The 27,764-nt window shown below is 39.8% G+C and overlaps 1 protein-coding gene and 1 long non-coding RNA gene across 5 annotated transcripts; both read left to right on the top strand.

Annotated features, from left to right (window-relative positions):
- Nucleotides 1-33: 33 nt before the first annotated feature.
- MTG2 (mitochondrial ribosome associated GTPase 2) lies at nt 34-13,061 on the top strand. 4 transcript variants are annotated; one of them, XM_030533372.1, is made up of 7 exons: nt 34-91; nt 819-1,031; nt 4,327-4,474; nt 8,500-8,615; nt 9,933-10,151; nt 11,965-12,103; nt 12,525-13,061. In XM_030533372.1, the coding sequence occupies exons 2-7, from the start codon at nt 825-827 to the stop codon at nt 12,917-12,919; spliced, it is 1,224 nt and encodes a 407-aa protein (XP_030389232.1). In that variant the 5' UTR covers nt 34-91; nt 819-824; the 3' UTR covers nt 12,920-13,061. The 4 variants fall into 4 exon arrangements, with proteins under 4 accessions (XP_030389232.1, XP_030389235.1, XP_030389234.1 ...); XM_030533375.1 differs by having other exon boundaries at nt 41-58; XM_030533374.1 differs by lacking the exon at nt 34-91 and adding an exon at nt 300-638.
- Nucleotides 13,062-22,948: 9,887 nt separating this feature from the next.
- On the top strand, nt 22,949-27,261 carry LOC115635107. The gene is made up of 2 exons (XR_003996528.1): nt 22,949-24,842; nt 25,696-27,261. It is a non-coding gene; the product is annotated as an uncharacterized LOC115635107 (long non-coding RNA).
- The last annotated feature ends 503 nt before the right edge of the window (nt 27,262-27,764 follow it).

The raw sequence follows: 27,764 nt of genomic DNA, 5'->3' as shown, positions 1-27,764 counted from the left end.
GATGACGTGTTTGCGTGAGCTCGTGACCTCTGCGTCCAAGGAAACGTGATACTAGTGGGTGGGTTCCTGAGGGGAAAGTTTCTCGCAGTTGGTGGGTACTGTGCGGGGTTTGGATTTGGGGAAGCGAGGATGGGGCTGGGGTGGCAGGCGCTGGCTCTGGGGCCGCAGAGGGGGTGCAGGCGCTGGCTCTGGGATAGAGGGGGCTCTGGGGCCGCAGAGGAGGTGCAGGCGCTGGCTCTCTGCTGCTGTGTCAATAGAGCTGGGTTCTCAAACGGGGGGTTGGGACCTCTCGGGAAGTTGTGAGGTTATTACATGGGGGGGAGGGGTCACAAACTGTCAGCTCCACCCCAAAACTTGTTTTTCCTCCAGCATTTATAATAGTATTAAATATATTTAAAGGTGTTTTTAATGTGTGTGTGTGGGGGGGTCACACTCAGATGCTTGCTTGTGAAAGGGGTCACCAGTACAAAATTTTGAGAACCTCTGCAATAGAGGGGCTGCAAATTATATATAGTCCATGTTTCTGAACAGCCGTGCAGTAACGAATGCATGTGCACAGGCATTAGTGAAGGGAAATCAGTTAAGGGGTGGTATATGTGTTTGGTGTCTGACTCTCAGAAGGATATTACAGCGGTTGAGTAAGAAAATATTTGTTCAATATTTATCAATCCTTGGACCTTGCCTTTCTAACACATTGTGTTTCGTTATGTAAACTGATGTTTTGCTTTCTTGATTTGCATGTGAAACAGTTGTTTCTAGAGCCACAAAGGTAAATTTTAGTTAGTGATGTTCCTTTGTCTATAATTTTCACTTTCTAGGTGGATATGCTGGGATCTAAAATCTTGTCATCAAGAACATGGGCTTTGCTGGATGGCTTACGGCAATGGAAACCTGCATATTCACCACATATACAGATTTGCTTATTGCCACAGCAGTTTAAGAGCTGGCAGAGGATTCTTTCCACAAACTGTGCAAAGTGTGCAAAAAATCAACGGCTGAAACAAAAAAGAGCAATATCAGAAGAGAAGCTGGTAAAGTCTAAACTAAAATTCAGATAGGATAACCTACCATATGTTCAAAGAACTTGCTGTATCCTAAATGAATACACCACTCCCAGAGATGAGTGTTTTGTGTATATTCCCCACTTACCATTGACATTATAAGGAAATATTTTTATGAAATATAATTAACTTTTTGAATAGTGGAAAAAATAGTTGTAAATAAGTATTTCATGTTATAAAAATCTAAGTTCACAATGAACATTATTCATGATGACTTCAGTGGTAGTAGTAGCTATAGGAGTTGCTTCACTGTAGAGCAGTGGTTCTCAACCAGGGTACATGTACCCCTGGGGGTGCTCAGAGGTCTTCTAGTGGGTACATCAACTCATCTAGATATTTGCCTAGTTTTACAACTACATAAAAAGCACTAGCAAAGTCAGTACTCACTAAAATTTCATACAGACAATGACTTGTTTATGCTACTCCTGTACACTAAAATGTAAGTATAATATTTATATTTCAAATGATTTATTTTATAATTATATGGCACAAATGAGAACATAAGCAACTTTTCAGTAATAGTGTGCTCAAACACTTGTATTTTTATGTCTGGTTTTGTAAGCAAGTAGTTTTTAAATTATGTGAAACTTGGGGGTACGCAAGACAAATTGGACTCCTGAAAGGGGTAGAGTAGTCTGGAAAGGTTGAGAACCACTGCAGTAGAGGTTTTAATGATCATAATTCTCTTTTGGGTTGGAAAAATGACATAGAACAATACATTATTGTTTTTTAGACAGTTGCCACTTTAAAGTTCAATTAGTGTTTTGCTTGTATTTTTTTTAAAAGAAATTATGTAACTCCCAGATTGCCTAGATTTAATGATTAGTTAATCATAGGCTTTCTCATTTTTGTTTAGGTGCTTCCTTTTGGTTCTATATTTCAGCTGCAGGGAAATGAATTCATTTTTTATAATAAGTAATAATTGCATCTAGTTAATTTTAAAACAGCAGTTTGCAATTTTGCCATTTGGTGGTGCTAACTACATTTGAAAAAGGAGGCTTTTTAGCAACGGTCACATTTTTATGCTAAACCCAGGGTTATGAGCTCAGCCCTTGAGGGGGCCATTTGAGGTTTGGTCCTGCTTTGGGCAAGGGGTTGGACTAGATGACCACCTGAGGTCCCTTCCAACCCTGATATTCTATGATTCTATTCTATGATAGAACCTCAGCGTTACAAACCCCTCAAGAGTGGAGGTTGTTCGTAACTCTGAACAAAACATTTTGGTTGTTCTTTCAAAAGTTTACAATTGAACACTGACTTAATAGAGCTTTGAAATTTTACTATGCAGAAGAAAAATTCTGCTTTTAACCATCTTAATTTAAATGACACAAGCAGAGAAATAGTTTCCTGGATAAATCTTTTTTTTAAACTTTCCCTTTATTTTTGTTATTAGTCTATTGTGTTTGCTTTTTATTTTATTTATTTATTTTTTGTCTGCTGCTGCCTGATTCCTCATTTGGAACTGGAAGTATGCTGTGTGGTTGATTGGTCAGTTCATAACTCTGGTGTTCGTAATGCTGAGGTTCTGCTATACTGGTGACTGTGCAAAAGGAATTTTGGTTATTGAAGAATTGGATTTTTCTCAGGTGCTTGTGTGTCACTTTACTAGTAACAATTTTTCACCACTCAAGCTATTTAAATATTTTAAAAAATATCTGTTACTAGATTCTTGTATTACCATTTGTAAGTAAATTTTTCTCTACATCATGACACACAAGAGAATACCTATGTACATGCCAATACTTTTATAGCACTTTTCATCTGAGGATCTCCAGAAAATTTTCCAAAGGTTAGTGGATAAGTATAGTTAACTCTATTGTACATAGAGAAGTTAAAATGACTTGCCCAAGGTAATGCAATAAATCAGTGGCAGACTTGGATTCTAATCTAAGACTCTTCACGTTGTGTCCTGCTTTAACCATTGTACCACTGCTTATGGGAAGTATTTAGTGATCCCCATCCTGCTCTGTTCCCAAGAAAGACCTTTTCTTAAATTCTTGATGTGTTGGAACATTGGACTGTTCTGTCTTATTAAATGAAGATTAAAGTTTGCATGAAGAATAGCATCATTGGAGTAGGGAATAGTGAACTGATACCAGAAAATAGCCCTCCCCTTCACCCATTATGCAAACTTTAGCTCATGTACAGTATAAGAACCAAATCTACTCATTCCTCAAATGTTTGAATGCCTCATTCCTTCCATTTTGTGCTCATGAGTAGAACAAAAGTGCTAGGTGATACTATTTGTATTGCAAAAGTACACAGAGCTTCCAAATCAGGATTGTGCTAGCTACTGTACAATCATTTAAGAAAGATTCAGTCTCTGCCCAGAGGTTCTCTTCAGAGAGTCTCTTGTAACTTTCCAGCCCAGGTTTGTAGGCTTGAGGTTCAAATATTTCAGATAAGCAGTAAGGAGTTTAGCTGCTTATTATTGCAGAAGTCTAATGCCAAATATTGAGGTTCAGTCTCCACTAGCTTGTGCCAGAGAACAGTTTCATCTTTACAATATAATTACAGCTTGCTATTTTTATGTCCTAGTGTTGCTGAGACCCACATATCTTCCTCGTATCATGCACTTTTTTTTTTTTTTTTTTTGGACTCAATGCACAAAATGCCTTCAGTTTTTCCTACTCTGTTGGAAAAGTTCTTACAAATTCCAGGTCAGAGCAGAGCTGGAAACTTTCTAAATGTAGTCAGTATGGCGCATACTGACTTTTAAATGTGCTTAGACTGGCCTTTTAAAAATTTCCCATGTACTGCCAACTGCCTAGGTTACTGAGTTTCCTCGCTTCTTTCGGTGGAAGAAGAGGTCTGTGTAAGCTTCAGATCTTGTCTCTTTCACTTTCAGAAGTTGGTCCAGATATTACCTCGCCCATTTTTCTTTTTTTTTCAGTAGATGTTCATTATCATTTTAATAGTTTCCTAATATACGTAGTTAGGGAGGATGATCTTTGAGCATCTTCTCTCTGGAATTCTTTGCCAGTGGAAACTCAAAGATGTATGTTAGATCTTTATGTTTTAAGGGTCTCTTAATATGTGTGCTTCTGTGTACATCCTTCAAGATAATTGCTAGGTTAATAGGCTTTCTTCGGTTGATGTCTGAACTGTAGCTGTACTATAGGTTTTGATTTTCAAATGGAAATTGAAATTCCTGTCTTTGAAAGATAGCTATGTTTTGTAGAAACTTTCAGGTTGTTGAAACAGAGGTCTGATAATGTTTCACTAAACTTTGGAGAAATCATATGAAACCATCTCTCCATTACAGACCCGATATTTTGTAGATCATCGAAGAGTGTGTGTGATTGGAGGCCGTGGAGGACAGGGTATTAACTCTTTCCACAGTGAGCCTAGAAAAGAGTTTGGAGGTCCTGATGGTGGAAACGGAGGAGATGGGGGCCATGTTATTTTGAAAGGTAAAAGTTGCATATTCTTTTTGTCTTGTATACCACAGATTAAGGGAAGGCTTGTTAAATATTGTCCCTTTGTTTAAAGGTATTTTTGATGTCTTTCCACAAACTGAGTTTGAGTAATAGAACGAATAAATATATATGACAGGAAAATGTTTTTCTTTTTCTTCACTCCATCTGTTGTTTGCAATACTTCCAAGGATAGCCACTGCAGAGGGGATGTGAATGACGCTGATATTCTTACATGATCTAGCTAGAAAATATTTTAGGTCAAACTGATTTGAAAATCTAATGCCTTTTTAATATTTCATAGTATATGCCTCAGAAAATGCCAAAATACTCTTGTCATCTTCCCACACTGACACAAATGTCTTTACTCCCTGCGTCAGGAGCAAACATTTATTCTTTATAGAACTAAACACACACATTCCAGGTGCGCTTCTTTGACCTTGCCTTTAATAATAAAAATGTGTGGCACAACAAAGATAAAATGCTACAAAAGTGTAAGCTAGATAAATACTAAAAAAATCTAACAACCTCTTGGGGGAGAAAAAGAACCAATATGACAAATGCTAGTCGTGATTCTTAATGCACTTCTGGAAGACTTTCAGGTACTACAATATGAATGAGAGTGGTATAAGAATCTGAGAAGAATAAAATATACACTTAAAAATGGGTATAGTGTATGACCTTTAAAACAGACTTGAAACTACTAATTGGCATAACATCTGTGGAACACTCAAAACAGAATTTTCCTTGGTTGATTTAAATTGGTGATTTTAAACTTGTTTTGTGTTTATACTTTGTAGTTATTTTCCTAAAGAAAGGTTGATTCTGATTGGCTGCTAAACATTAAATATATTGATTTGTATCTAAATATAGCCTTAACACTAAATTGGGTACTTCTTTTTGCTAACCAGCAGGATATACTATATCTATACACATTTATTTAAGCAATTATATAGCTTAACATACATTTATTAAGATTCATTTTTAACACTTTTTATGATAAAAATGGAAAATGACATTTCTTATTTACTCGATTCCTTTTTTATTCATGATTTGTGTCAAGTTGCATTTGGATGGAAATTAGAATTCATTTAAAAATGCACAAAAACAGTATTTGAACATTTGTTTTTGATTAGTTAAATAAAACTACCTGAAATTTGCCGAATACATAAGGAAAAAAGGAGTTAATCAAACTAGTTTTGCATTTAAAACTAATTGATTTATTTATAAAAGGAAGTATCTGGAGTCAGTGAGTTGAACTGGTTGTGTTTGGTCACCGTGTCTTTCAAGATTTTAGAAGTAGTAGATCTCATCCTCTCTCTCCTTGTTTTTATTCATAGATTGAAAGAGAAAAACAAACCTTCCTGCTTAATTTTCAATCGGTATCTTAACTTTGAATGAAACGCATATCATTAAGTTCAGAATAATTTAATGAAGTTTGGGGAAAAGGGATCCCTTGGCACCAGCAGAAACATGGAATCATTGTCGTAATACCCCCAAAAGTGTCGTCATACTGACTTTAACAACTAGAGAGGAGTTATGCTACTCTCTGTTGTAGGGGAAGGCGTCTGTGACGCTACCCAGGATGAAGCAGCAGTGGATGCAAAGTTTTTAGAAGAACAGGCAGAATTAAGGCGCAAGAGATCCTGTGTTGATCAGATACTCACTAGTAATCCTCTTAGAAGAATGAATAGAATGGCAAGTTCTCCCCTTATCAGTTTTTTATTTTTTTTCCAAAAGGCATTTGATAGCCTTGGTGGCGCGGGGTGGGGGGCGGGCATACACTGTAGAATGTTCCTCAGTCCTATGGAGTCCCAGCTAAAGTTGTCAACATCAAGGCCATGTATAGCTGTGCAAAATGCTCTGTAAGGTTGAATAGCCAGATAACAGAGTCGTTCATCATGGCATGAAACAGGGCTGCGTTTTATCACCTCTCTTGTTTGGCATAGCCATAGACTGGATAAAGAAGAAGTGTATTAGCAACACACACTGTTATAGCATGGGTAGATGGCAAGTGTCTAGAAGACTTAGACTTCGCTGATGATATTTCGCCACTGAGTGAAACACATGAGAAGTTACAAAGATAGACAACCTGGGAAAAGTAGCAGACTACCAGGGTTCAAAATTAGTTATGCTAAAACTTCCTTGAAACCCAGAAGTCAAATAGTAACATCACATTAGAAGGCAAAAGCCATCAAGAAAGTAGAAAATAGTGCACCTACCTAGGCAGCAGCATATTGTCTAATAGAGTCCAAAAGAAGGAAGTGACCCCTAGGAAAGACCTCCACAGCATTTACTAACCTCAACAATGTGTAGAATCAAAGATCTAGAACACCAGAAGAAAACTACATTTGAATTGAAAATTCCCAGTCTCTGCACTAACATGGCTCCAGGAGCTGAAGAGCTCACATTTTCTATCAAACATTAAATAGAAAAGTGAACACCTTTAAAAATAAGTGCCTATGAAAGATTCTGGGGGTTGGTTGGAAAGACTTCATCCCCAGCAAAGAGATCTGAGAAATCACTAATCAGCTGCTCGTTCCCACCAGAATCAGAAGGAAGTGTTTGGATATATTTGGGGCATGTACTCCAGATACTAACACAGATTCCCCTATGAAGCGAAGCTGTCAAGTGGATAGCAACTGATTTAAGGAAATGAGTGTCCAAGAGAAACCTTAAGAAGAATCCTTGGCAGGGAGGGCAGAACACTCAATGTCAACACCATAAAGCGGATGGAAGCAGCAACAAATGGCAGAGGGAAATGGAAGAAACTAGTTTCCACCGTGTGCACTAGTGTTGGCACTGGAAGGCTGTAGAATAAATCAAATATTAAGTCTTTGACGTACCCTTCTGGTGCTTGTAAAGAATCATTTTTTAAAATTTGATATTTAAGCTTAAAAATACTTTTAGCAATTTTAAAACAAAACTTTTTTTTAGCGTTTAGTCGCATTACAATACTTCCTTTCATCCTTACACTTCTATGGCATGTTGCATTCTGAAGCATCTCAAGAGTTTTACAGACTACATTGACAACAGTAACTTCATCCATCACAGACATGCCTCTACTTCTGTTGTGAAATACAACTTTTTTTTGGTAAAGAACTCATCAACACTACACAACATAAAACAGGCAGTGAGGAATTCCAAATCCTATTGAGGCTGGGCTGTAGGAAGACTACAATGAGAGAGAGTGTCATTTTGCAAATTGGAATTTGGCCAACATTAATACTGTGCTTTCTAATGACCGCAAGTGATCAGGATCTGATTTTAATACTCCTCCAAAAGGCAACAATTCCAATTACACATTCTATATTAGTATCCTATTGAGTTACTAATTCATCACTACTGATTAAGAAAGGATTCCCTTCAACTGGATAATAATACATAGCACCTATATAGTGCCAGCATTACTTTGGAGAGTGGTTTGGATGTTTCTTGGATGTTTCCCTGTCTTCTACAGACCAAGTCGGATCCAGGATAGCTTGTGAGATTATTATTAGTTGTATTAGAGTAGACTCCATTGTGATGGGTCGTGTACAAACAGAATAAGAGACAGCCTGATAAGATCACAGCTTGTGTGGCATGATTTAAAAAAAAAAAATCCAGACTCTTTGTGAAACATTTAAAAGCTACTCTGAAACCTTTAAAAACACAATAACTTGTCAAAGGGAGAAATTTAAATTGATTTTATTGGTCCTCACATTGTGAACTCAGTGACTAGCAATGGATTGATTACTGTGAAATGTTCTTTATTGGTTAAGAAATTGGTTTTGTAGTGGGTTTACAGAGCTTTGGATGGGCAACTTCCATTGTTGCTATACTTCATAAACAAGCGCATAAATAAAACAGTGGAGTTTTACTTTAATAGAATTGACATCATAGACCTCCCTTGGACTCTCACACTAGCTGATGGAATACTTCTGTCTGTGCTACACTGAAAAGGATAAAGTGGTCAAAAGATAATTCTACTGTTTTTCTTTTAACATAAGAAATGTTTTTAAAGTGTGTGTTTTGCTTTATAGCTGACCAGCAAATCAAATCACTGGCTTCAGTCCTCCCATTATATCGAGGTTTTGATGGAGAAAGAGGGAGAAGCAAAAACTGTTACGGAGCCAATGGTGGATGCACATATATTAAAGTAAGATACTGTTGCTGACTACTTTGAAAGTTGTATGTGAGAATTCAGGCCTCAGTCCTGCAAAAGCTTACCTGTGTGAGTAACTTTATGCATGTGAATAGTCCTAATGGGACTAGTCAAAGTGAGTGTTCATAGCATCTGGTCTAGTTCACACACAGGCATGACCAAACCACTTTGTTCTTATAGTTCACACACCAGAACCTCTCTGAAAGAGCGTGCTGCATCTCGCTAAAACAAATACTCACCAGCCTTTGCTTCTAGAATTCACACGCACAACTTGGGTCATGTCCATTTTGATGCCAATCCCTGCTATGCTTTCCAAGTTCATGAATATATATGCTAGCAATGTTGTTTGTTCTGGCAGTTTGTCTGCAGATCCCATGTGAGAACAGATTTCACCCTTTATCGTATGGTTTATTAGCACAAATTAAGGGAGGCTTTCCTTGTTTCTAAGCCTTGTCTTCACTAGACAGATATATTTTTAATAAGCTAGGGTTTACGTTGACCAGCTACTATATTTAAAACTACAACTTGCCTTGTCTCCACTAAGACTTTAGTACACTAGCTAACACACATTAAAAAGCACCTTTTTTGCCTACGGTAGATATGGCCCTAAGCTTTATACCTGTATTTAGTGTTATCCATAAAGTCAACCAGCAAAGTCTGTTTTGGAGCTTTCAGTTGTTGGAGCATGACTTTATGTATTGATGATTTATTTGTGGTCATGCCCAAAATCAGGTAAGCACTTTTCAAGTAGAGAGGAAGACAAAACCCAGACAAACCGCACACGCGCATGCACACCCCAGCAAAGTGGTAATAGTAATGCATCATGTTGGTTCAGTTTTTTTTTAATTAAACAAATTCCCCATCTCCTTATATGTCTGTTGCAGCTTCCTTATTTTTTAATTTGTTTTAAAATATAAATCATTCTTACCTTGCTTTTTAGCTACCCAGTATGATCCCTAATCTGCTTATGTTAGTATCTGGAATTGGTTCACGACCCTTTGTGATACCTGGGACTGGGAACACAAAAAGGCCAAAAAAAAAAAAAATGGCACCATTAAAGTTCTAAATGTCCAACAATTAAACAGTTTGTCAGTGCTGTTTGGGTCTAGAGTGAGAGTGCTTATTTGGCCTCTCCTTCTAGATCTGGGTCCTAATGACTCTTTTTACACTTTCATCCAGCTAGGAGATGGAAGGTTGTGGTGTTAGCTAGACGCTGAAAACATCCACAACCGCCGGGAACAGCTGAATAGTACTGTTAAGTATTTGAACTTCCATAGTTTGTTTTTTCTTAGGACTATCTCTCTTTTTAAGGTTCCTGTAGGCACTGTAGTTAAGGCGGATGGGAAAATTGTGGCTGATCTTGCTCAGCATGGTGAAGAATATGTTGCCGCTTATGGAGGAACTGGAGGGAAGGGTAACCGGTTCTTTCTATCCAATGAGAATCGAGCACCAATGACAGCTACTCTAGGAGAATCAGGTCAGGAAAGAGTCCTCCATCTGGAGCTCAAGACTATGGCACATGCAGGGCTGGTGGGTATTGCCTTTTTTGTTTTATTAACCTTTAGTATACACTTGCAGGATGTCACTTGACTAGATGATGAAAGAATGTTGCTTTGTTATATTTTGTTGTTCTCTCAGCAAGTTTGTGTGGGAGATGAATGTCAATGATTGCTTAGTAGAGGAGTATCCTGAGTGATATGCCCTTCTGTCACTTTTTTGCTACCGCTTTATATATAACTTGATGCCGTATCTCTTTTTGGTAAAAGGCTTCATGCCAAATCAACAGGAAACAAGATACAGGCTTCGGTAATAATTGCAATAATAAAACAGTCTCCCATAAATGTCTCTTTAGAATATGTCTTGACATAACAGAGGGCATGAATGTATACAGGCAGCCCAGTTATCATCAGGGATCATACCCCCATCTGTGGCACTTAAGGGCTTCTGCCACTGAAGGAGAACTTTTGTATGCTGCTTTTAAAGTAATTGGACAAGCTCTTTCTGGGAGACATGATGACATGCACTGAGACAGCATGTTACAACTAGAAACCATCAAGAAACACTTATGGCTCTTAAATAACATCCCTTTTTAACAAAAACATAATCACCTTTCAGTCTGTTTTTACTTTGCATTATTGTTGGTTTTAAACTTTGTTAGTTTTTTGTATAGGTTTCAGATATGTAAATTTGCCTTAGTATTTAAGTTTGAATGGTATGCTAATGCTAAGTCAATTTATAGTTGAAGCTGTTGAACAAACCCTTGTTTTACAACAGTACATACAGTGCATGTATCTTGCAACATTTGTCTGGTCCAGAAGAGCTTTGTAAAGAAAAAGAAATGAACCAGCATGGCTGGTTCAATAAACTTAGCTGTATCTTAGCCTGGGCAATCTACTCTGGGTCTTAAATTGGCAGCACTAAATCCAGCATTTTGACTCCTAACTTGTGCCTATAGAAGCCAATGGGTATTTTGCCACTGACTTTAATAGGAGCATTATCGGGGCTTAAATTGACAAGGTGAATTCGTGAGTGTCCAGATCTCTACTATACTTATTATGGCAGTTATTCAGAATGATTATCCCCAGCAGGCTGGAAAATGTGATTCAGTTTCATGTAAGTGCTTTTGACTCTGCACACATTTGTCTGTATCAGACAGGATATCCTAAAGATGTTCTAAGGCCATTCCTCCCAGCAAGCATAGACTTCCTAGGAAAGTGTTTCAAGATGTAGGGTTTAGGAGTGAGGAGGAACTAGCCTCAGAGAGAGACTGCAATAGAAGAATAATGGGAATAATGTTAGTTTACCCACAGAGCATATTGTAGTTCTGTTACCTTACAGTCCAAATGAGGAGATTGATTCTGGGGAAGGCCCATTGATGATAATTACTCCTAGTAGTCAGATGTATGATAAGTCCGCCAACATCCAAGGCATGGAAAATCCTGTCCATGTTAAAAATGACAAGACTTATGTCAGAATCAAGTAGATTTTATAATGTATGGTCATTATTTTTTGGAATTTGAAAATAAATACATACCTGACAAGTGGTTGACCCACCGGAGATGGGTCTTTTAAAGTAATAAATGCAGATTATGAGTAAGACTTGTTCATGCTTGTATGGAAAGCTCATATTTTAATGATATAATGGAAAACTTAAAAATAGAGAAAAATGGGCACCCAGATATCTTTAGATGTGAGCATGCAAAACTGATGCATTTGTGCATAAATGGCTGTACAAGTCTCTGAGTTATGAGAACTATTAAAGAATCATCTATATATATTTGCAAGTAATCTCTCTTTATTTTGGTTAATCTGGAATTGTGGCCTTGTTGAATATTTGTTCCAGGTGGGATTCCCCAATGCTGGGAAGTCATCACTTTTGCGAGCAATCTCCAATGCAAAGCCTGCAGTGGCTCCCTACCCATTCACAACCTTAAATCCACATGTAGGCATTGTTCACTATCAGGACTATGAACAAGTGGCAGGTATGTGTTACAAGATTTTGTTTATATAATAATTACTACTTTTAGTTGAGACATCTGATTGTCTCCCTTTATGTCCCTGCTTGAGACAGTAAAATAAAACTGTAAAAATAACTCTCTAGGAGCTTACTAGTTCTAGGGAACTACAAACCTGATGTAAAAGTGAAATAGACTTTAAACCTTGTATTGTATTTCATGTATGTACTTTTGACCTCAGACTTCTGAGCTGAATTCAGCATCTCTGGTGAAATTACTTGATTTTTTTTTTCAGGGCTGCAGGAGACAGACAGACAAACTCATGCAATGACTTCTTAGAGACTGCATTGAAAGGGAGCTATATAAATAGCTAGACTGACAGACAGACAAATAGAACCTCTTTAAGTTAAACATGTTGTGTTCACATTCAGTTCTCTCTCATTTATAGTTGCTGATGTTCCTGGTATAATAAGAGGAGCTCATCTAAACAGGGGCCTTGGATTGGCCTTTCTGAGGCACATAGAACACTGCCGCTTTCTCTTATATGTGGTGGATCTGTCTGTGTCTGAGCCATGGATTCAGCTCCAAGACTTAAAATATGAACTGGAGCAGTATGAAGAAGGGTTGTCGAAGAGACCTCATGCTGTAATTGGGAATAAGATTGATCTACCTCAGTCGAAGACTAACTTATTACTTCTTAAGGAGCGAGTGGAGCAGAGAGTCATCCCACTATCTGCATTGACAGGAGACAATCTGGAGGCATTATTGTTGCACCTAAAAGATTTGTATGATGCTTATGTAAGTACTGAACAATCATGTAGACAAAACCCAGTCAAATGGTAGGAACTAGAGCTCCCGTGAGCCCTAGGCTGAATGGAGGAGGAAAACAACATCGTTTATTGCAAGATGTTCAACCTGTGGAACTCTCTGCCAGAGGATGTTTTGAAGGCCAAGACTATAACAGGTTTCAAAAATAACTAGATAATAGAGGATAGGTCCATCAATGGCTTTTAGCTAGCATGGGCAGGGATGGTATCCTCGGCCTCTGTTTGCCAGAAACTGGGAATGGGAGACAGGGAATGGCTCACTTGATTACCTGTTCTGTTCATTCCTTCTGGGGCACCTGGCATTGGCCACTGTCGAAAGACAGGATACTGTGCTAGATGGACCTTTGGTCTGACCCAGTATGGCTGTTCTTATGATGTATGTGTGCGAGAAGCATGGGGCACAGGAAACAACATGCTGTAGATTTATTCTTGATTACTGCACCAAACAAATTGAACTATAAGCATCTCCTATTTTTGAGGCTTTTAAATTTTGTAGGAAAAAGCTTGAGACTTGTGATGATGTGCGTAACAAATTAGTCTGTCACCTAGGGAAACTAGCTTACAAATTCTGGTTTACAGTAGGTTATACTAGACAATTTTTTGGCCCTGGAGTAATAACTAGTCTTTTAAAGTGATCATGGGTTGCACAAATTGTACTGGGAGCTATAACTGCCTTATGGTTGTAATAAAGTAGGCTAGGGCTATATTCTCACAGACAGGAAATGTTCTCTTTCCACCTGTTTTCTTTTGTGGACAGTGTTCCTGTTCATTTGCCTTTCATTAAGTCATTTTTTTCCTCAGAAGTAGTGTCTTGTGCATGTTCTTTGCCCAGGTATATTTTTGTATGTCTGTGAGACTATTAATATTGCTGTCCTGATGGTTGAGCCTCAAGAGGAGAAACAGAAGTTGCTGTAATGGTACTATCCTTTCATGTTCATCATAGGTAGAATGATGACCTTTAATCTCAACGGCGAAGCAGTTTCCACCAAATGGATTGTTTGTATAAGTTGCCTTTTATGAGCAGACACTGCTGTTCCTCTATAAAGCCAACACTGGGAGACCACGCGTTGATCTCTTTCTATAGAGAATTCTAATATGCTGTTGGCATCCTGAGAGTAAGACACACATGAGAAGTTAGGCAAGACCATCGTTCTTGGTTCAGCATTTATTTCTAAGGATGATGGACTATAAAAAGAATCAGATTAATTTTTACTTCCAGGCCAATAATCTGAAGTTGTGAACGCCTTATATTTTTTTTATTATATCAAGAAAACACAGTGACAACCATCAGAGCTTGCAAACATTCCATCTTATAATATACAGCTTCACCTTTCAAGGAATTAAAAGGACAGGTCTAAAGGACAGTTAGAGAATGTTTTTATAATATATTAGACCAAATGGAAACATTTATTCCCTAAAATAGTATTGGTTTTTAACTGAGCTTATTTAACTGACAGTGAAGATTTCATGCTGCGGATATTTTTAAGGTTTAAATTTAACATCAGCCATCACCTCTCCTCTAACTGCAATAGTGAGAGTTACTGAGGAGGATAAAAATCAGCTGCAGTGCTCCTTTTGTTTTTAATAACTTTCCCCCCGCTATAGGGAAGGTGACAATTCTCTGAACCTCAACCGATATGCAGAATTTGTGTGCATAATATGTATATTCCCAAGCATGGCTAACATTCATGAGGAGCACATCCTTACAAGAGTGGCTCATTCAGCCCAGTCATCATCTTGTGTATGGACTTACTTTCTCCCATTACCATTTCTACACTGCCCAGCCAGTCACCTGTCACTTGGGGGAAAATGTAATATCAAAATACAGAATCGACAGCTGTGTTTTGTTTTTACAAATGGTTTTTTTAGGAAACACCAGGAAGGTTTGGGGCATCAGCTTTGAAGAATAATCAAGGCAAATCTCAAAGATGTAGCCTCCTTGCAGATTGAGTACCACCTGGATCGATCTCTAGCTATGCCCTTAAGACAGTCTTGCTGGGTGTTCACTGGTGTCCATCACTGGTAGTCTTTTTGTGCCACTGAAGCTCTTAGCAGCCATGTGGTTGCTGACCATGTATTGGTATTCCTTGGTGTAAACACTTTGTAATTCGTTGGTCTTCCATTCTAATAAGTCTGGACCAAAGAGACCTATCAAAACCAAAGTGGTGCTGATGATGGAGGGAGTTGCTGGATTCAGTTACACACATTCTCATTGCTGATCTTGTTTTGCTATTTAGTATGGAGCAGATTTGAATTGGGTCCCTAGTTACTCCGGTGTAAAGATCTATGTATATAATGTGAAAGAAGAGCTATGCCCCTTATTATTTTTCCAAAACAATTATAGAATCGTAGGACTGGAAGAGACCTTGAGAGATCATTTAGTCCAGTCTCCTGCACTCATGGCAGGACTAAGTATTACCTAGACCAGGGGTGGGCAAACTACGGCCCACAAGCTGGATCCGACCTGTGAGCCATTTTAAGTCACGCCGTGAGCTCCTGCTGGAGCGCCGTGTCAGGGGCTGCACCGCACCTAGGAGCCAGAGAAGGGACATGCCACTGCTTCTGGGAGCCACTAGAGGTAGGCGCTGCTTGGAGCCTGCACCCCTGAGCCTCTCCCCACCCCCCAAACCTCTGCCCCAGTGCTGATCTCCGTCCTGCTCTCCAAACCGCTCGATCCCAGCACAGAGCATCCTCCTGCACCCCAAATCTCTCATCCCCAGCCCCATACCAGAGCCCATACCCCCAACCAGAACCTGCATCACTTCCCACACCTTTGCCCCAGCCATTATTTCCCCCTCCAAACCCCTCTGTCCGAGCCCAGAGCACCCTCCTACACCCCGAACTCCTCATCCTCAGTCATGGCCCGCCATACAATTTCTATTCACCGACGTGACCCTCAGGCCCAAGAGTTTGCCCACCCCAATGTAGGCCGCCCCTGACAGGTACTTGTCTAACCTGCTTTTAAACATCTCCAGTGATGGAGATACCACAACCTCCTTGGGCAATTTATTCTAGTGCTTAACCACCCTAATAGTTAAGAAGTTTTTCCTATTGTCCAACCTAAACTGCCCTTGCTGCAATTTAAAGCCCTTCTTGTCGTATTCTCAGAAGTTAAGGAGAACAATTTTTCTCCCTCCTTGTAATATCCTTTTTACATACTTGAAAACTGTTGTCATGTCCCCTCTCAGTCTTCTCTTCTTCAGACTGAACAAACCCAATTTTTTCAATCTTCCCTCCGATCATGTTTTCTATGTTATCTTTCATTCTGAAACACAATGAAGTCTGTTTAGCTCACTGCCTGTTTTCCTATCTTATAAAATAGGGAGAACATTTAATTACCTACCTCACATGCTTGTTGTGAGGATTATTAATGGCTATATAGTGATCCAAGAATGGAGCCTATATGTATGCTAAATATGATTACAGACCCAGATGTTTTTATGAAATTAAGAAAACAGACCAAAGAAAAGTAAGTGAAAAATTTATCCTCTTATGAGAGAGAGGTGGACCATGTCTCCAAGTGCCCCTTACACTTTTTCGTACTTCCTGCATCCTTCATGTCCAACTGCGACGTTAGCATCAGTCTAAATGTGGGGTGCAGCTGTATGGCACTATTTCACCCAGCAGGATGTGGAGCCACTTCAGGCTTTGCTAGTAGGGTTCTTCTGGAGAAAGGAATGGATGGGATTAACGTCAAGAACCAATATGCTAATATTACTTTAGACCAGGGGTTCTCACAACAATTTTTTTTGGTGGCCTCAGACTGTGGCGGTGACTTTGGGGCCAGAGCCCGCCATTCTATGGCTGGGATATGGAGCCTGAAGCCCCATGGCTGGAGCCTGCCACCCACCATCCCAGGGCTGGAGCCTGACCTCACCAGCCTTTGGAAGGTGGGGAACTTGCTGACTCTCTGTTCCTCCAGCTTTTCTGTCACCAGAGGTGGCTAGGGCCCAACCGTTGCTGGCAGCCCTAGGGGAGGGATTTACTGCGTTTCTGACTCCTCCCCCCATCATTGCCCAGGAGACTGTGGCTGTAAGCAGAGTCACTTGTGGCCACATTTGATAAACATTGCTTTGGATACTGTCAAGTACAGAATTGTCATTTTAAAGCCACTTGTCACTGCTGACCAGCATTCTGGTCATATCAAAACAGGGACTTCCAAGCCTCCCTTTCTCTTGCCGTTGTATTGTACAAATCCATGCCACTTAGCAGTGCTACGTGTGCTCCGCAAACTCTTTTTAGGCACTTTAAAGCGCAGTATATCTTGTGAACTACAGTTGTAATTTAAGGCCTAAGAAATCTTGAAAAAAAAAAGTGTGAATTGTATCCCCGCTCTATTAGCTTTTTCAACTCTTTTCTTAAAAGGAGAGTATCTCGTGTGATGGAACACTCAATAGATTCTTCCATTAGCAGCAAGTCGTGTGGGGTAGTGACGGTTGTGGTTTGTGTAATTGTTTAGTGAAGAACTGTTTAATTGTCCCTGCTAACTTCATCCCATATATTAGTGTGCTGTCTTGGTCTCTTGGTAAGAAAGGTACCATTCAATCCTTCTCATTGTGCTCCAGTTAGAGATACTAAAATTTAAGTATAGACGCTACCTGTATATGTACCTCCCCAGTTGTTTCTGGCAAAGCAAACAGGGACAAATGTACCAGGTCCCATTCAGCTCAATGGCAAAACTCCCTTTGATTTCAATCGGACCAGGATTTTGATCTACAGGAAACACTTTGGCTGTTTCCCAAACCATACTCAGCCTTTGAATGGCCTATTGAAGGGCAGCCATGTTGTACTATGAATCTCCTGCTATGATTGCACTTGTAGAATAGATGAGTCCTGAAGTTCTACTGTGCCCTAGCTGTTAAACAGAATTTGGGAACACTTCTGAACTTGGTTTCATCATGATCCTGCTTGAAACATGGCTTCAAAATACTGATCTTACAGCTTGGTCTAGTCCATGTTGGCCAGGTAAGCTGTGTCAGAAACTAGTTTAAGTGGAATCAAGTTTAAATGTAGTACTCACTTTGAAGGGATATGGTTCACTTTAGAATCTAATTTCTCTGAAATATATTTATTCTCAGTGACACCTAATATTTCTATAACTGAAAAAAATTAGAAACACTATTTTGCTTTTTTTATTTTCTGTTTTTTGCTCTGTGAGTTTTTCCACATAGCAACACGAGAAGAACAGGAAAATGTTGTCAGACCACCAAAATTGGCAGGTGTGCACAGTGGAACTACTTTTAGCTCTGGATGGGTTTTTAATGGACTAGCTTTTAAGTTGATGAGGTTCCTGTTAAGGTATGTTCTATGCTGCAATGTAAGCCCAGGATTGGTGGTAGAACTGGAGTTAGCAAATCCTGCGTTTGTTAACCTAGGGCTTGAGCATCTACACTCATTTGTAACCCCAAGTTATGAATTGTCGAACACTGGGTCCCAACCTGGGGCTTCAGCATCTACACTGCATTATGCCAGCCCAAGTCCTAGTGCCCTTCCAAAATGTGCCCACTCAAGCACTTTGTGCCGCAGTGTGGGAAAACTGACTGTCAAGCAAACTTCTATGTCCTCTGGACAGTCAAGTTCTGTCTGTGGGATTGTGGTCAGCTTTTGTTGGATTCCCAGAGCTCAAGTCCAGTGAGGCTGTGCCTACAGTGTGAAGTAGTAGGGCTTGAACCTGGGTTCTCGCTTGACTCAGAATCAGACCCTCCACCACCGTGGGGTCCTGGGCCCCTAGATCTGAGCTCTGTGTTAGCACAATTTGTGTGTAGTCTGGGAGGATTAGGCTTGAGCTTGAGTTCAAACCTTGGGCTTACATTGCAGTGGAGATATACCCTTTAAGGCCTATGTACATCGGAGCTTTTTTCAATAACACCAGTTCTTAAGAATTTTCTGCATAGTAATATGCAATCAGAGCATAACAAGCAATCCCACCTTTAAGAAATTCTTTCTCTGAAACCTATTTCTGTGCTAGAAGGTTGCTAAGTAGTTTAACAACGTATAATACTGACTAAATTAGTTTTTGTCTATAACAAGTAGCTGATTGGCATCTCAGAGCACAATGTGATGTTCTTCATTGTGTGTTCATATGATTAGCTTCAGAGCGGTTTCATAAGGGCATGTTTCCCTTCATCCAGTGGAAAAAAGTGCTCAATAGCCCTAAATCTGTTGGTATTTTAAAACATTGGGCTAGAAACATTACACTTTTTAAGGCCATTTTCTCTCATCTTTGCTTGTGTTTAGTACCTTTTTCCACAAACAGCTCTGTTGATTTCAGTGGGACTCCTCGTAGAGTGAAGTACTATTTAGTATTAAGGATGACAGAATAGGTCCCTAAATTAGCCGAGCATTCAGAATACTGGTGCCCCAATAGTTTATTCAGTCAGGAAAATTTTACTTATTTAGACTCTTTGTAGAACCAGCCTTGCTTTGCAGTGTATAACAGTGAGCAGAAGGCTAGAAAACTTTCAAGTCTTTGCCCCATCTCTGATGAAAATCAGAAAGTATCCCCAAGATATACAAAGTATGATGGAGTTAATAGGGTAAATGTTGGATAAGAACTGGTGATTGACTCTGCTAGAAGTTAGTTTCCATGTCCAAGGTACCTGTGCTGTAATCTATACGTTTTAGCTGAAAATACTAGGTTCACAAAGGAAATTAGTCCCACCAGTGGAAATGTAGGAGAAATAAAATGAACTGTTGCAAATAAAATATGCCATCTGCAAAGTTGGCACATACTGCAAGATCTGCTCCTAGTCCCACTTCATAGTGTCCTTGCATTGCTCCCTTTTCCTACTACGGTAGCTTCTCACTTAAAGTCGTCCCGGTTAACGTTGTTACGTTGCTGATCAATTAGGGAACATGCTCATTTAAAGTTGTGCAGTGGTCCCTTCTAACATCATTTGGCAGCCGCCTGTTTTGTCCACTACTTGCAGGAAGAGCATCCCGTTGCAGCTAGCTGGTGGGGGCTTGTAATCAGAGTGGACCAGCAGCCCCCTCTATCAGCTCCCCACTCCCCTAAATTCCCTGTGCTGCAGTCACCTGGCAGACTATCAATTGCCAGGCAGTTCAGCTGTCCTTCCCCTCACTGCCATGTGCTGCTCCTGGTCTCTGCCTTGGAGCTGCTCCCAGAGACTCCTGCTTGCTGTGCAGGGAGGGGGCGCTAATGTCAGGGTGTTCCCCTCTCCCCTGCTCCTGCACCCCACTTACCCCTTCTCCATATAGAGCAGGGAGGGGACAGGGATGGAGAGAGACAGAGAGCACCTGGGGCAGCAGCTGCTGTCTCAACTTCCTGATCCACTTAAAAAGACAATGCACTTAAGAATGGGTCAGCTTACTTAAAGGGGCAGTGTATATCTCTCTCTCTCTCCCCTACATGCAAGGTGTATGTCTTTCTCTGCTATGCTGTCTTTCGCGCCCTCGTGTTCATGCTGCCTTGTGTGAGAGGCTACATTAACAGCGTGTTAACCCTTGAGGGCTCAGCCGAGTGCTAGTTCATCATTTAGCAGCAAGGCATTCCCTGGGAAATATCCCTCTCTCCTCCACCCTCTAACTTCACCACCTCAACCACGCTTCGCAATTATCATAGCTGTGAACAGTATTAAATTGTTTAAAGCATATACTGTGTGTATATCCATATAATATGTAGGTTTTTTTGGTCTGGTGAAAAAAATTTCCCTGGAACCTAATCCCCCTATTTACATTAATTCTTATGGGGAAATTGGATTCGCTTTAAGCGAAGTGATGTTAAGTTGCATTTTTTAGGAACATAACTACAACGTTAAGCAAGGAGTTACTGTATATGATCTCCTGTATCTCACTATTTTCCCCACTGAAGTCCTTGAAGTCTACCTTTTTATTTCCATGTTGCTAGTTCACAGGAACCTGGATGGAAGAGATGGAGATCTTATTTCATCTTCTGAGAATGAACCTCATTTTAATGTGAATTGAAGTTGTAACCAAAGCAGTATTTGATATTAGAAAAGCTTTAAATATATTTTGTTTCAACATTCTGCAATTTTACTTATATTAATGGCTAGTCTCCCTTTTAATTTTTCAGAAGGGCTACAGAAACTAATGCAAGAGCAGTTTAGTATAAGCCATATTTTTGTTCAGTTTTTGCAGTCCTCTCTTCCCCCTTGCTGCTGTGTTTGCTTAGTGGTTAGGTTCCTCATTTGATCAAGGAAACTAAATTTCGCTACACCTGTCTAATTTTAACTAGGTCACAGAATAGTAGTTTCCAGCTAGATGATCCGCCAGCCCTGTTTAGCATGAGCTTTTAGTTCTTTGTATGAAACTAATGAGAGCTAGCAGAATCTCTGCCATACTCAGTACTGTTTGAAGGAATGTCCTTCCTAAAGTGCTGTGCAATTTAACACTGCTGCAGTTTGCTGAATTTCTACAAACAAAGAGATAATTTCAAGAAAATAGGGGTTGGGATGATTTAGTTGGGGATTAGTCCTGCTTTGAGCAGGGGGTTGGACTAGATGACCTCCTGAACTCCCTTCCAACCCTGATATTCTATGATTTTACAGTATCCAGTAGGTTGGCAATGATTTCTACTTTTTAATAAAAAAAAAAACGCTGTAGACAGATTTACTTCTTTAATTTTTGTTACTGTTTTGCCTGCTTTAAATTTCTGGTTTGTTTAGTTTCTCCAGGGGCATTGTGAGTAACTTGTTTGTACTGTTGCCGAATGAAATGCTGTTCTGAATGGACACAATTATCCCTGTATGTGTAGCACATGTACCCAAGGGGGAATGTCTTCAGCAGCCAAATGACATGATCTCAAAAGCTGTTCTAAACTTGGACAACTGGCTTTTTGTGAAGATACTCTGTAAAGAGGGGCCTGGACTATGATGAGAACAAGGAGTCAGGATTTTTCGAGTTGTAATACTAGTTCTAATATAGATTACTGTGGTTTTGGAAGAGGGGTTTATCTTTGCTTTTGTTTCCCCAGCTTGAAAAAAACGGGGCGGTCACTCATTGCTAGGAGGAACTATCACTTGATGTTTGTAAATCATTTTGAGGGTAAAAGGCAAGGGTTATAGTACCAGCATGCATGTAGATCATGATGTTGCAGCCCTTACTCTTGTACATAGTTCTGTGGAAGTTAATGGGACTATAGGTGTATGATGGTATCTTTCCCCAATTTGAACCTTAGAGTCCAAAAGTTGGGGTACCAGCATGAATTCCTCTAAGCTCAATTACCAGCTTAGAACCTGTAACACTGCCACCAATCAGGAATTCCAGTGCCCGATACACTCTGGTCCCCCCAAAACCTTCCCTGGGGACCCCCAAGACCCAGACCCCCTGGTTCTTAACACAAGGAAAGTAAACTCTTTCCTTCACCAGTTCCTTTCCTAGGCTTCCCTCCCTGGGTTACCCTGGAAGATTACTGTGATTCAAACCCCTTGAATCTTAAAACTGGGAGGGATGTTCCTTCCCCCCCTCCACTTCTCCCTCACCCAGAGGCAATACAGATTCAAGCTCCGTGAACCTAAAACAAAGGGATTCCATCCCCTTTCCCCTCCCTTCTCTTTCTTCCCTGTTAAGTACAGACTCAATTCCCTTGAGCCTCAACAAGGAAAAAAAAAATCATACAGGTCTTAAAAACAAAACTTTTAATAAAAAGAAAAGAGAATAAAAAAAATCACTGTAAATTCAAGATGGAATATTACAGGGTCTTTCAGCTTATAGAAACTGGAGAAAAAAAGCGTCCTCCAACAGAAATTCAATTTAAAATACTTTCAGCCAAATACACATTAGAACTCTACCAGCCAGATACACATTTGCAAATAAAAGAAAAAACAATCAAAAGACTATAACCGCCTTCCTTACTAAATACTTACTATTCTAAATATATAAGAGACTGTAGCAGGGAGATTGGCAAAAAACCTGGTTGCATGTCTAGTCCCTTCTAGGACTCAAAGAGGACAAAGCCAAACCCCAAAAAACAAAAAGGTTTCCCTCCACCGAGGTTTGAAAGTACCTTGTCTCCTGATTGGTTCTCTGGTCAGGTGTTGCAGGTCACTGTTCGTTAACCCTTTACAGGTGAAAGAGACATTAACCCTTAGCTATCTGTTTATGACAAGGTGGGTAAAGTAATGCAACTTTATAAGATACCTTTCAAAAAGGTAAAACTTATTACTGTGAAAGGCGTACAATACAGAGCTCATTACAATAAGGCTTGAGACCAAGCTGAAATCTTTTACTATCATTTGACTTTCAACAGTGAGAGTAAGTGTTGCTGCTTGAACATTAGCTTTCATGTAATTTGATTCCTTCTCTAGGTTAGATTTTTGCCTCTGGTACACTTTGAAACTATTTTCGTCATTTTTAAAAATTGTTTTACATCCTGCCCTATTTACAGTAATTCCCTGGACACCTAAAATAGACGGTTTCCTTGCTTTATTCCTTGTGCAAGCCCGCTGAGTTGTTCTAGATTGCTCATGAGTGTTGTGTTGGTGTAAAGTTTGAAAAAGAAAACAGCCATGAAATACTACTTCAAAAACAAATACAGAAAATTATGATACTTTACAAGTATAAAGATACAGAAAAGTCAGATTTCTGGCAGTGCCTTTGTTAAAATATATGCATTCAATGTACTTAAGTCCTACATATTTCTTATCTTGTGTTACTAACAAAATACCTATTTAAACTTACTTCATTTCACATAATATTTTAAAGCATTTGCCATCTGTTGAATTGACAGCCACGAAAAGTGCATTCCTTTATCCATAGAGCAGAGAAAAGTCATGCAAGTTTCCCTTCTGTACCCAACCATAGTTAGTATGTTTGTTTGTTCTATCCCTGGCTCCTCTTACCTGCCTGCTGGTAAGACTATGAATTAATGCCAATTTTTGTTGTAAAGGTGATGGTTTTGATGATGTGGACAGCTGATGAATTGGAGCCAGGCTGGGGCCACCAATTCATTTCACATAAATATTTCTGTAAGCTTAATGGAAGCCTCCCTAAATTTGGACAACAGGGCCCAGATTTTGAGACCTCTTTATGAAAAAGCATACGTATTTGTATGTTAATTTGTACATGCAGTTGCTGTAATTGCTTATGCAAGTCAACTGATAGGCATTTGTATAAAGTGAATATGTAATTATTGCATGCAATTATTGATTGTGCGCACAAATTAAGTGCAAATCCATGTGCACAACTTTGAAAATGTTGGCCCATGATGTGTGAGCATTTCAAGAAACTGTTGATGTATTAATATCATTGCTCTTTATGAGGTCCCCTTTGTGATATTTATAATGGAAAAGAGGTCTAGTCTCTCTAACAGGTCATACTGAGAGGTGCCTGCAAATCTCAGCTCAAGTTGCTCTCAAATACATTGTTTCCTGTGATTTCCCTAAGCTTTAAAATAATAACTTTATCAAGCTTTTCATTATGAATGAATGAATGTAGCAAAGGCATAATTGGCCTCACTTCTGAGAGACTTTTTCCTCCTGTTCTACAGACTGCTAAAATGAATGATTGGGGATGAGAATAACTGAGAACAAAAAGCTTGATGGTTACTCTTATGCGAGACCACTGTGGCTCAGCTAGTGAGGATAATAACAGTCTTCAGTGTTCCTAATGTGTTCACCAATCAGGGTCTTTTCAGAACTGTGTCCACATTGTATTGACCTATACTATATAGCACATCTCAGCTATGATGGAAAATCACTCAGTTCTTTTGTCCATTTAGAATGAACGCAAACAAAATGTGTGCTACCTGAACCTAATATTTAAGCATGTGTAGGAAATGCAGAAACCAGTTCTCAAGGCTGAAACTGAGATGCCCAAGTACTGTAGATACAGTAGTTACTCTCCAAAAAAGAAAAAGATGTTTCTTGATCAGGATGGTTCCATTTTTATGGTGAAATACTTCACTCACCAATACCGAAGATGGAGTTTAAGGTCCTGGTCCAGCAAAGCATTTTGAGCATGTGAGTAATTCCATTGAAGAAAAGTTTAAATTTAAGTATGTGCTTAAGCATTTTGCTCGAGTGTAGCCTTAATTGCCTGTTAAAACCAAGAGAGGGCATATTGAGTGGCCAAAATGTAGAAAGGAGGAGGACATTAATTGGGTTACTATCCCCTAGTTGCTTAATTTTACAAGCAGTTATGGGCCTGATCCTACATCAATTAAATGACATGACATTTTGCCATTGACTTGAATGTGAGCAGGATTTGACCCTGTGTGCCCCTAGCCTGGATTTGGCGCACCTTATTAAGCAGCGGGTAGCTTACACCACATGTGGAACACTGCTGTTGTGCACTGTATTACTCTTAACGGGGTACGAGGGCCACAGAGTAAAAAGCTGCAATCTAGTCCTCAGGGCTACTAGAGAGAGACCAAACAGACCTTCCTTCAGTAAGCAGGAATTTAAACAGGAAACTATTTGTCTGGCTCCTGAGTTGAAAAGCTCTTCAGCTGTTCTGGTGCTCCCTGTTTAAGAACAGTTGGCTCAAGCATAATTATCAATGCTGAAAGAGATCTGGCTGTTGTCAGCTGCATCATCTTTTACAATCCATCACTAAAACTCCTCTTGGGAGCTGAAGCAGATAATAAAGCACAGGTTCGGCTTACAGACATTCTGGTCTCTTCACTTGCTGCATGTACAGTTAATCCTTTAGAAACCGCTTCAGAATTACTACATCTTTATTGATACAATGCTCCAACTGTGTATTAAGTACTTGTCTGATAATAGGGAGAGATGATCCCTGTCCCAAGGAGCTTAGACCCACATCCTGAGGAGTATTTGTTTACCTAACTCTATTGATCTCAATTGGATTTAGATGCCTAAACAGCTTTGAACATCTGTGCCATACAGTTGAAAGGCCAGAGTCTGATACCATGCCCATGAGTGACCCCACTGAGTCAATAAGGCTACTCTGCTATGCTGCTTAACATGGATAAGGAAATCAAAGTGGCTGTGAATAAGGACAAGGTGTGACCGGGGCAGACCAACAGAGAGAAGTGAGGAGAACATAGGAACAGAAATAAACAATACAAGTTAGTGGGATTGCTTGGCATTATAAAACATATCTTGTTTGTGATTTTTTTTTGGGTGCTGGGTTTTCAAGGGTGCTGGTCTGCTCCATCTTTCCTCAGCCTCAAGCACTCTGTCTCAACATACCACATACCCAGGTAGCAGTCCCTGGACAAGAAGCAACAGCTAAAGAGGAAGGACCCGGAGGCAGGTCTGGGCCACATGCCCCTCAGACAACAAAGTGGTTCTGAAGGAGGGAGCCCAAGAGCTGACTGGTTTGGGGGAAGGTGAGGCATGAGAGAGGGAACAGGCTGAACCGCTCTATAATATTTTTTTATGGGATGGGAGTTGGGTTTGAACATTCCCTGGGTTTTTTGGCTTTTAACAGGCTGGGATGTTGCCCTCCTCTTCTGAAAAATTCAGCCTGTATTTTCTAAATTTCCTTTGCCGTCCTGGAAAACAACTAGGCTCCCTCCCTCGCAGGCCTGTCCTGCTTTTTGGAATGCAAAGAGAGAGGTGCAGAAGCAGAGGACCCCAGACAGGAGAGGCTCTGAGATCTGCTTGAACTAGTTGTGGTGGGAGGGAAGAGGGTTGCCAGCCCCAGCATTAATTGTGTATGGGAGGGCCCACCTTTCCATCCAGAAATCCACCTTCTCCTTGTGCCCCGTGAAAGTCCCAGACAAGGATTCTCTCCTTTCCTCACATCCCCAGCTCCCTCCAATGTGTAACAGATTGCAAAGCTGGTTTATTTAGAGTATGAAAGTATTTTTTAAATCAGCTTTTATACTTAAAAACTGTTATAACATTTCAGTTCTTCCATGACCTGCAACAAAACCCAAGTATTCCACACTGGGAGCATTGGTCACGCATTGTGATGGTTTGTCTCTCACGGTGATAGGACAAGGTTGAGAGGTATGGGATGGCATTATTTACATGCAAGGTTAGAGACAAAATGTAGGAGCGTGTAGTGGGGACAGGTGGCTGTGGGACAAGTAGGGGATTGGACAGATGGAAAAGTGAAGGGTTGTAGTTTGGGACAGCAGGGGTGCTAGAAGGAAAGTGATTGGTGATGAAAAGCAGAGAGTGGTGGGGAAAAGGAGTGAGGGAGAGGGAAGGTTAGGCTATGAAAAAAGCAAAAATCAGGAAGCATGGTGATATGCAAGCACGAGGCATATGAATGGAAAATCTTGTTAGCATTTTTTGCACTGAATGGTTCTAATGCTGCTAAGTTTGATGAATCTAGCACTTTTCCTGTGTATTTTCACAAATGAGTCATCAGAATTTTTTAAAGAAAAATTAAACTACCAGAGATGCTAAAATCACACTTATTTCCCTATTGATCTCTGCATTAAAGGTAACATGTTTCCAAGAACTTCCCTTTCGTCTACCATTCTATATTTTATTTTAAAAAAATTGAAGTTTAAAAAAAATGAAAATGTTAAGTTTAGTTGATGTCATTTTGTTTAACATGTATTTTAATATTGTAAAGAATTTTACGAGCTAGGTTTTAATAGTTGACAATCCAGTAGAGGGGAACTTTCTGATAGGTATCTTTGAAGGGGGGAAATAGCTTTGTCTACTAGGATGTGATGCCTCAATCGTTGTTTTTGCTGTCCTATTTTCATCTGCCCTTCAGTGAATTTTGTAAAGTGAGCTCAGTAGGATGCCGATGGCTCTAATATAGGGTTAATGCCTACAGTGCTAGGGTCAGAGGATGCATTTAATGCAGGTGTGCAACTTAATGAGTTGTTAATTAGATAGAAGGTAAAAAATAAATAGGAAGCACGGAGGGTGCAAATAAGCCAGGGTTATTAAAGATGAATGCTGAGCTCTGAAATGCAAAGCAAATGAATTAACTTATGGTGTAATCTGTGT

This window comes from Gopherus evgoodei, chromosome 14 (genome assembly GCF_007399415.2).
Source record: "Gopherus evgoodei ecotype Sinaloan lineage chromosome 14, rGopEvg1_v1.p, whole genome shotgun sequence".
NCBI lineage: Eukaryota > Metazoa > Chordata > Testudines > Testudinidae > Gopherus > Gopherus evgoodei.
This window is presented reverse-complemented; position numbering and strand designations above follow the sequence as displayed.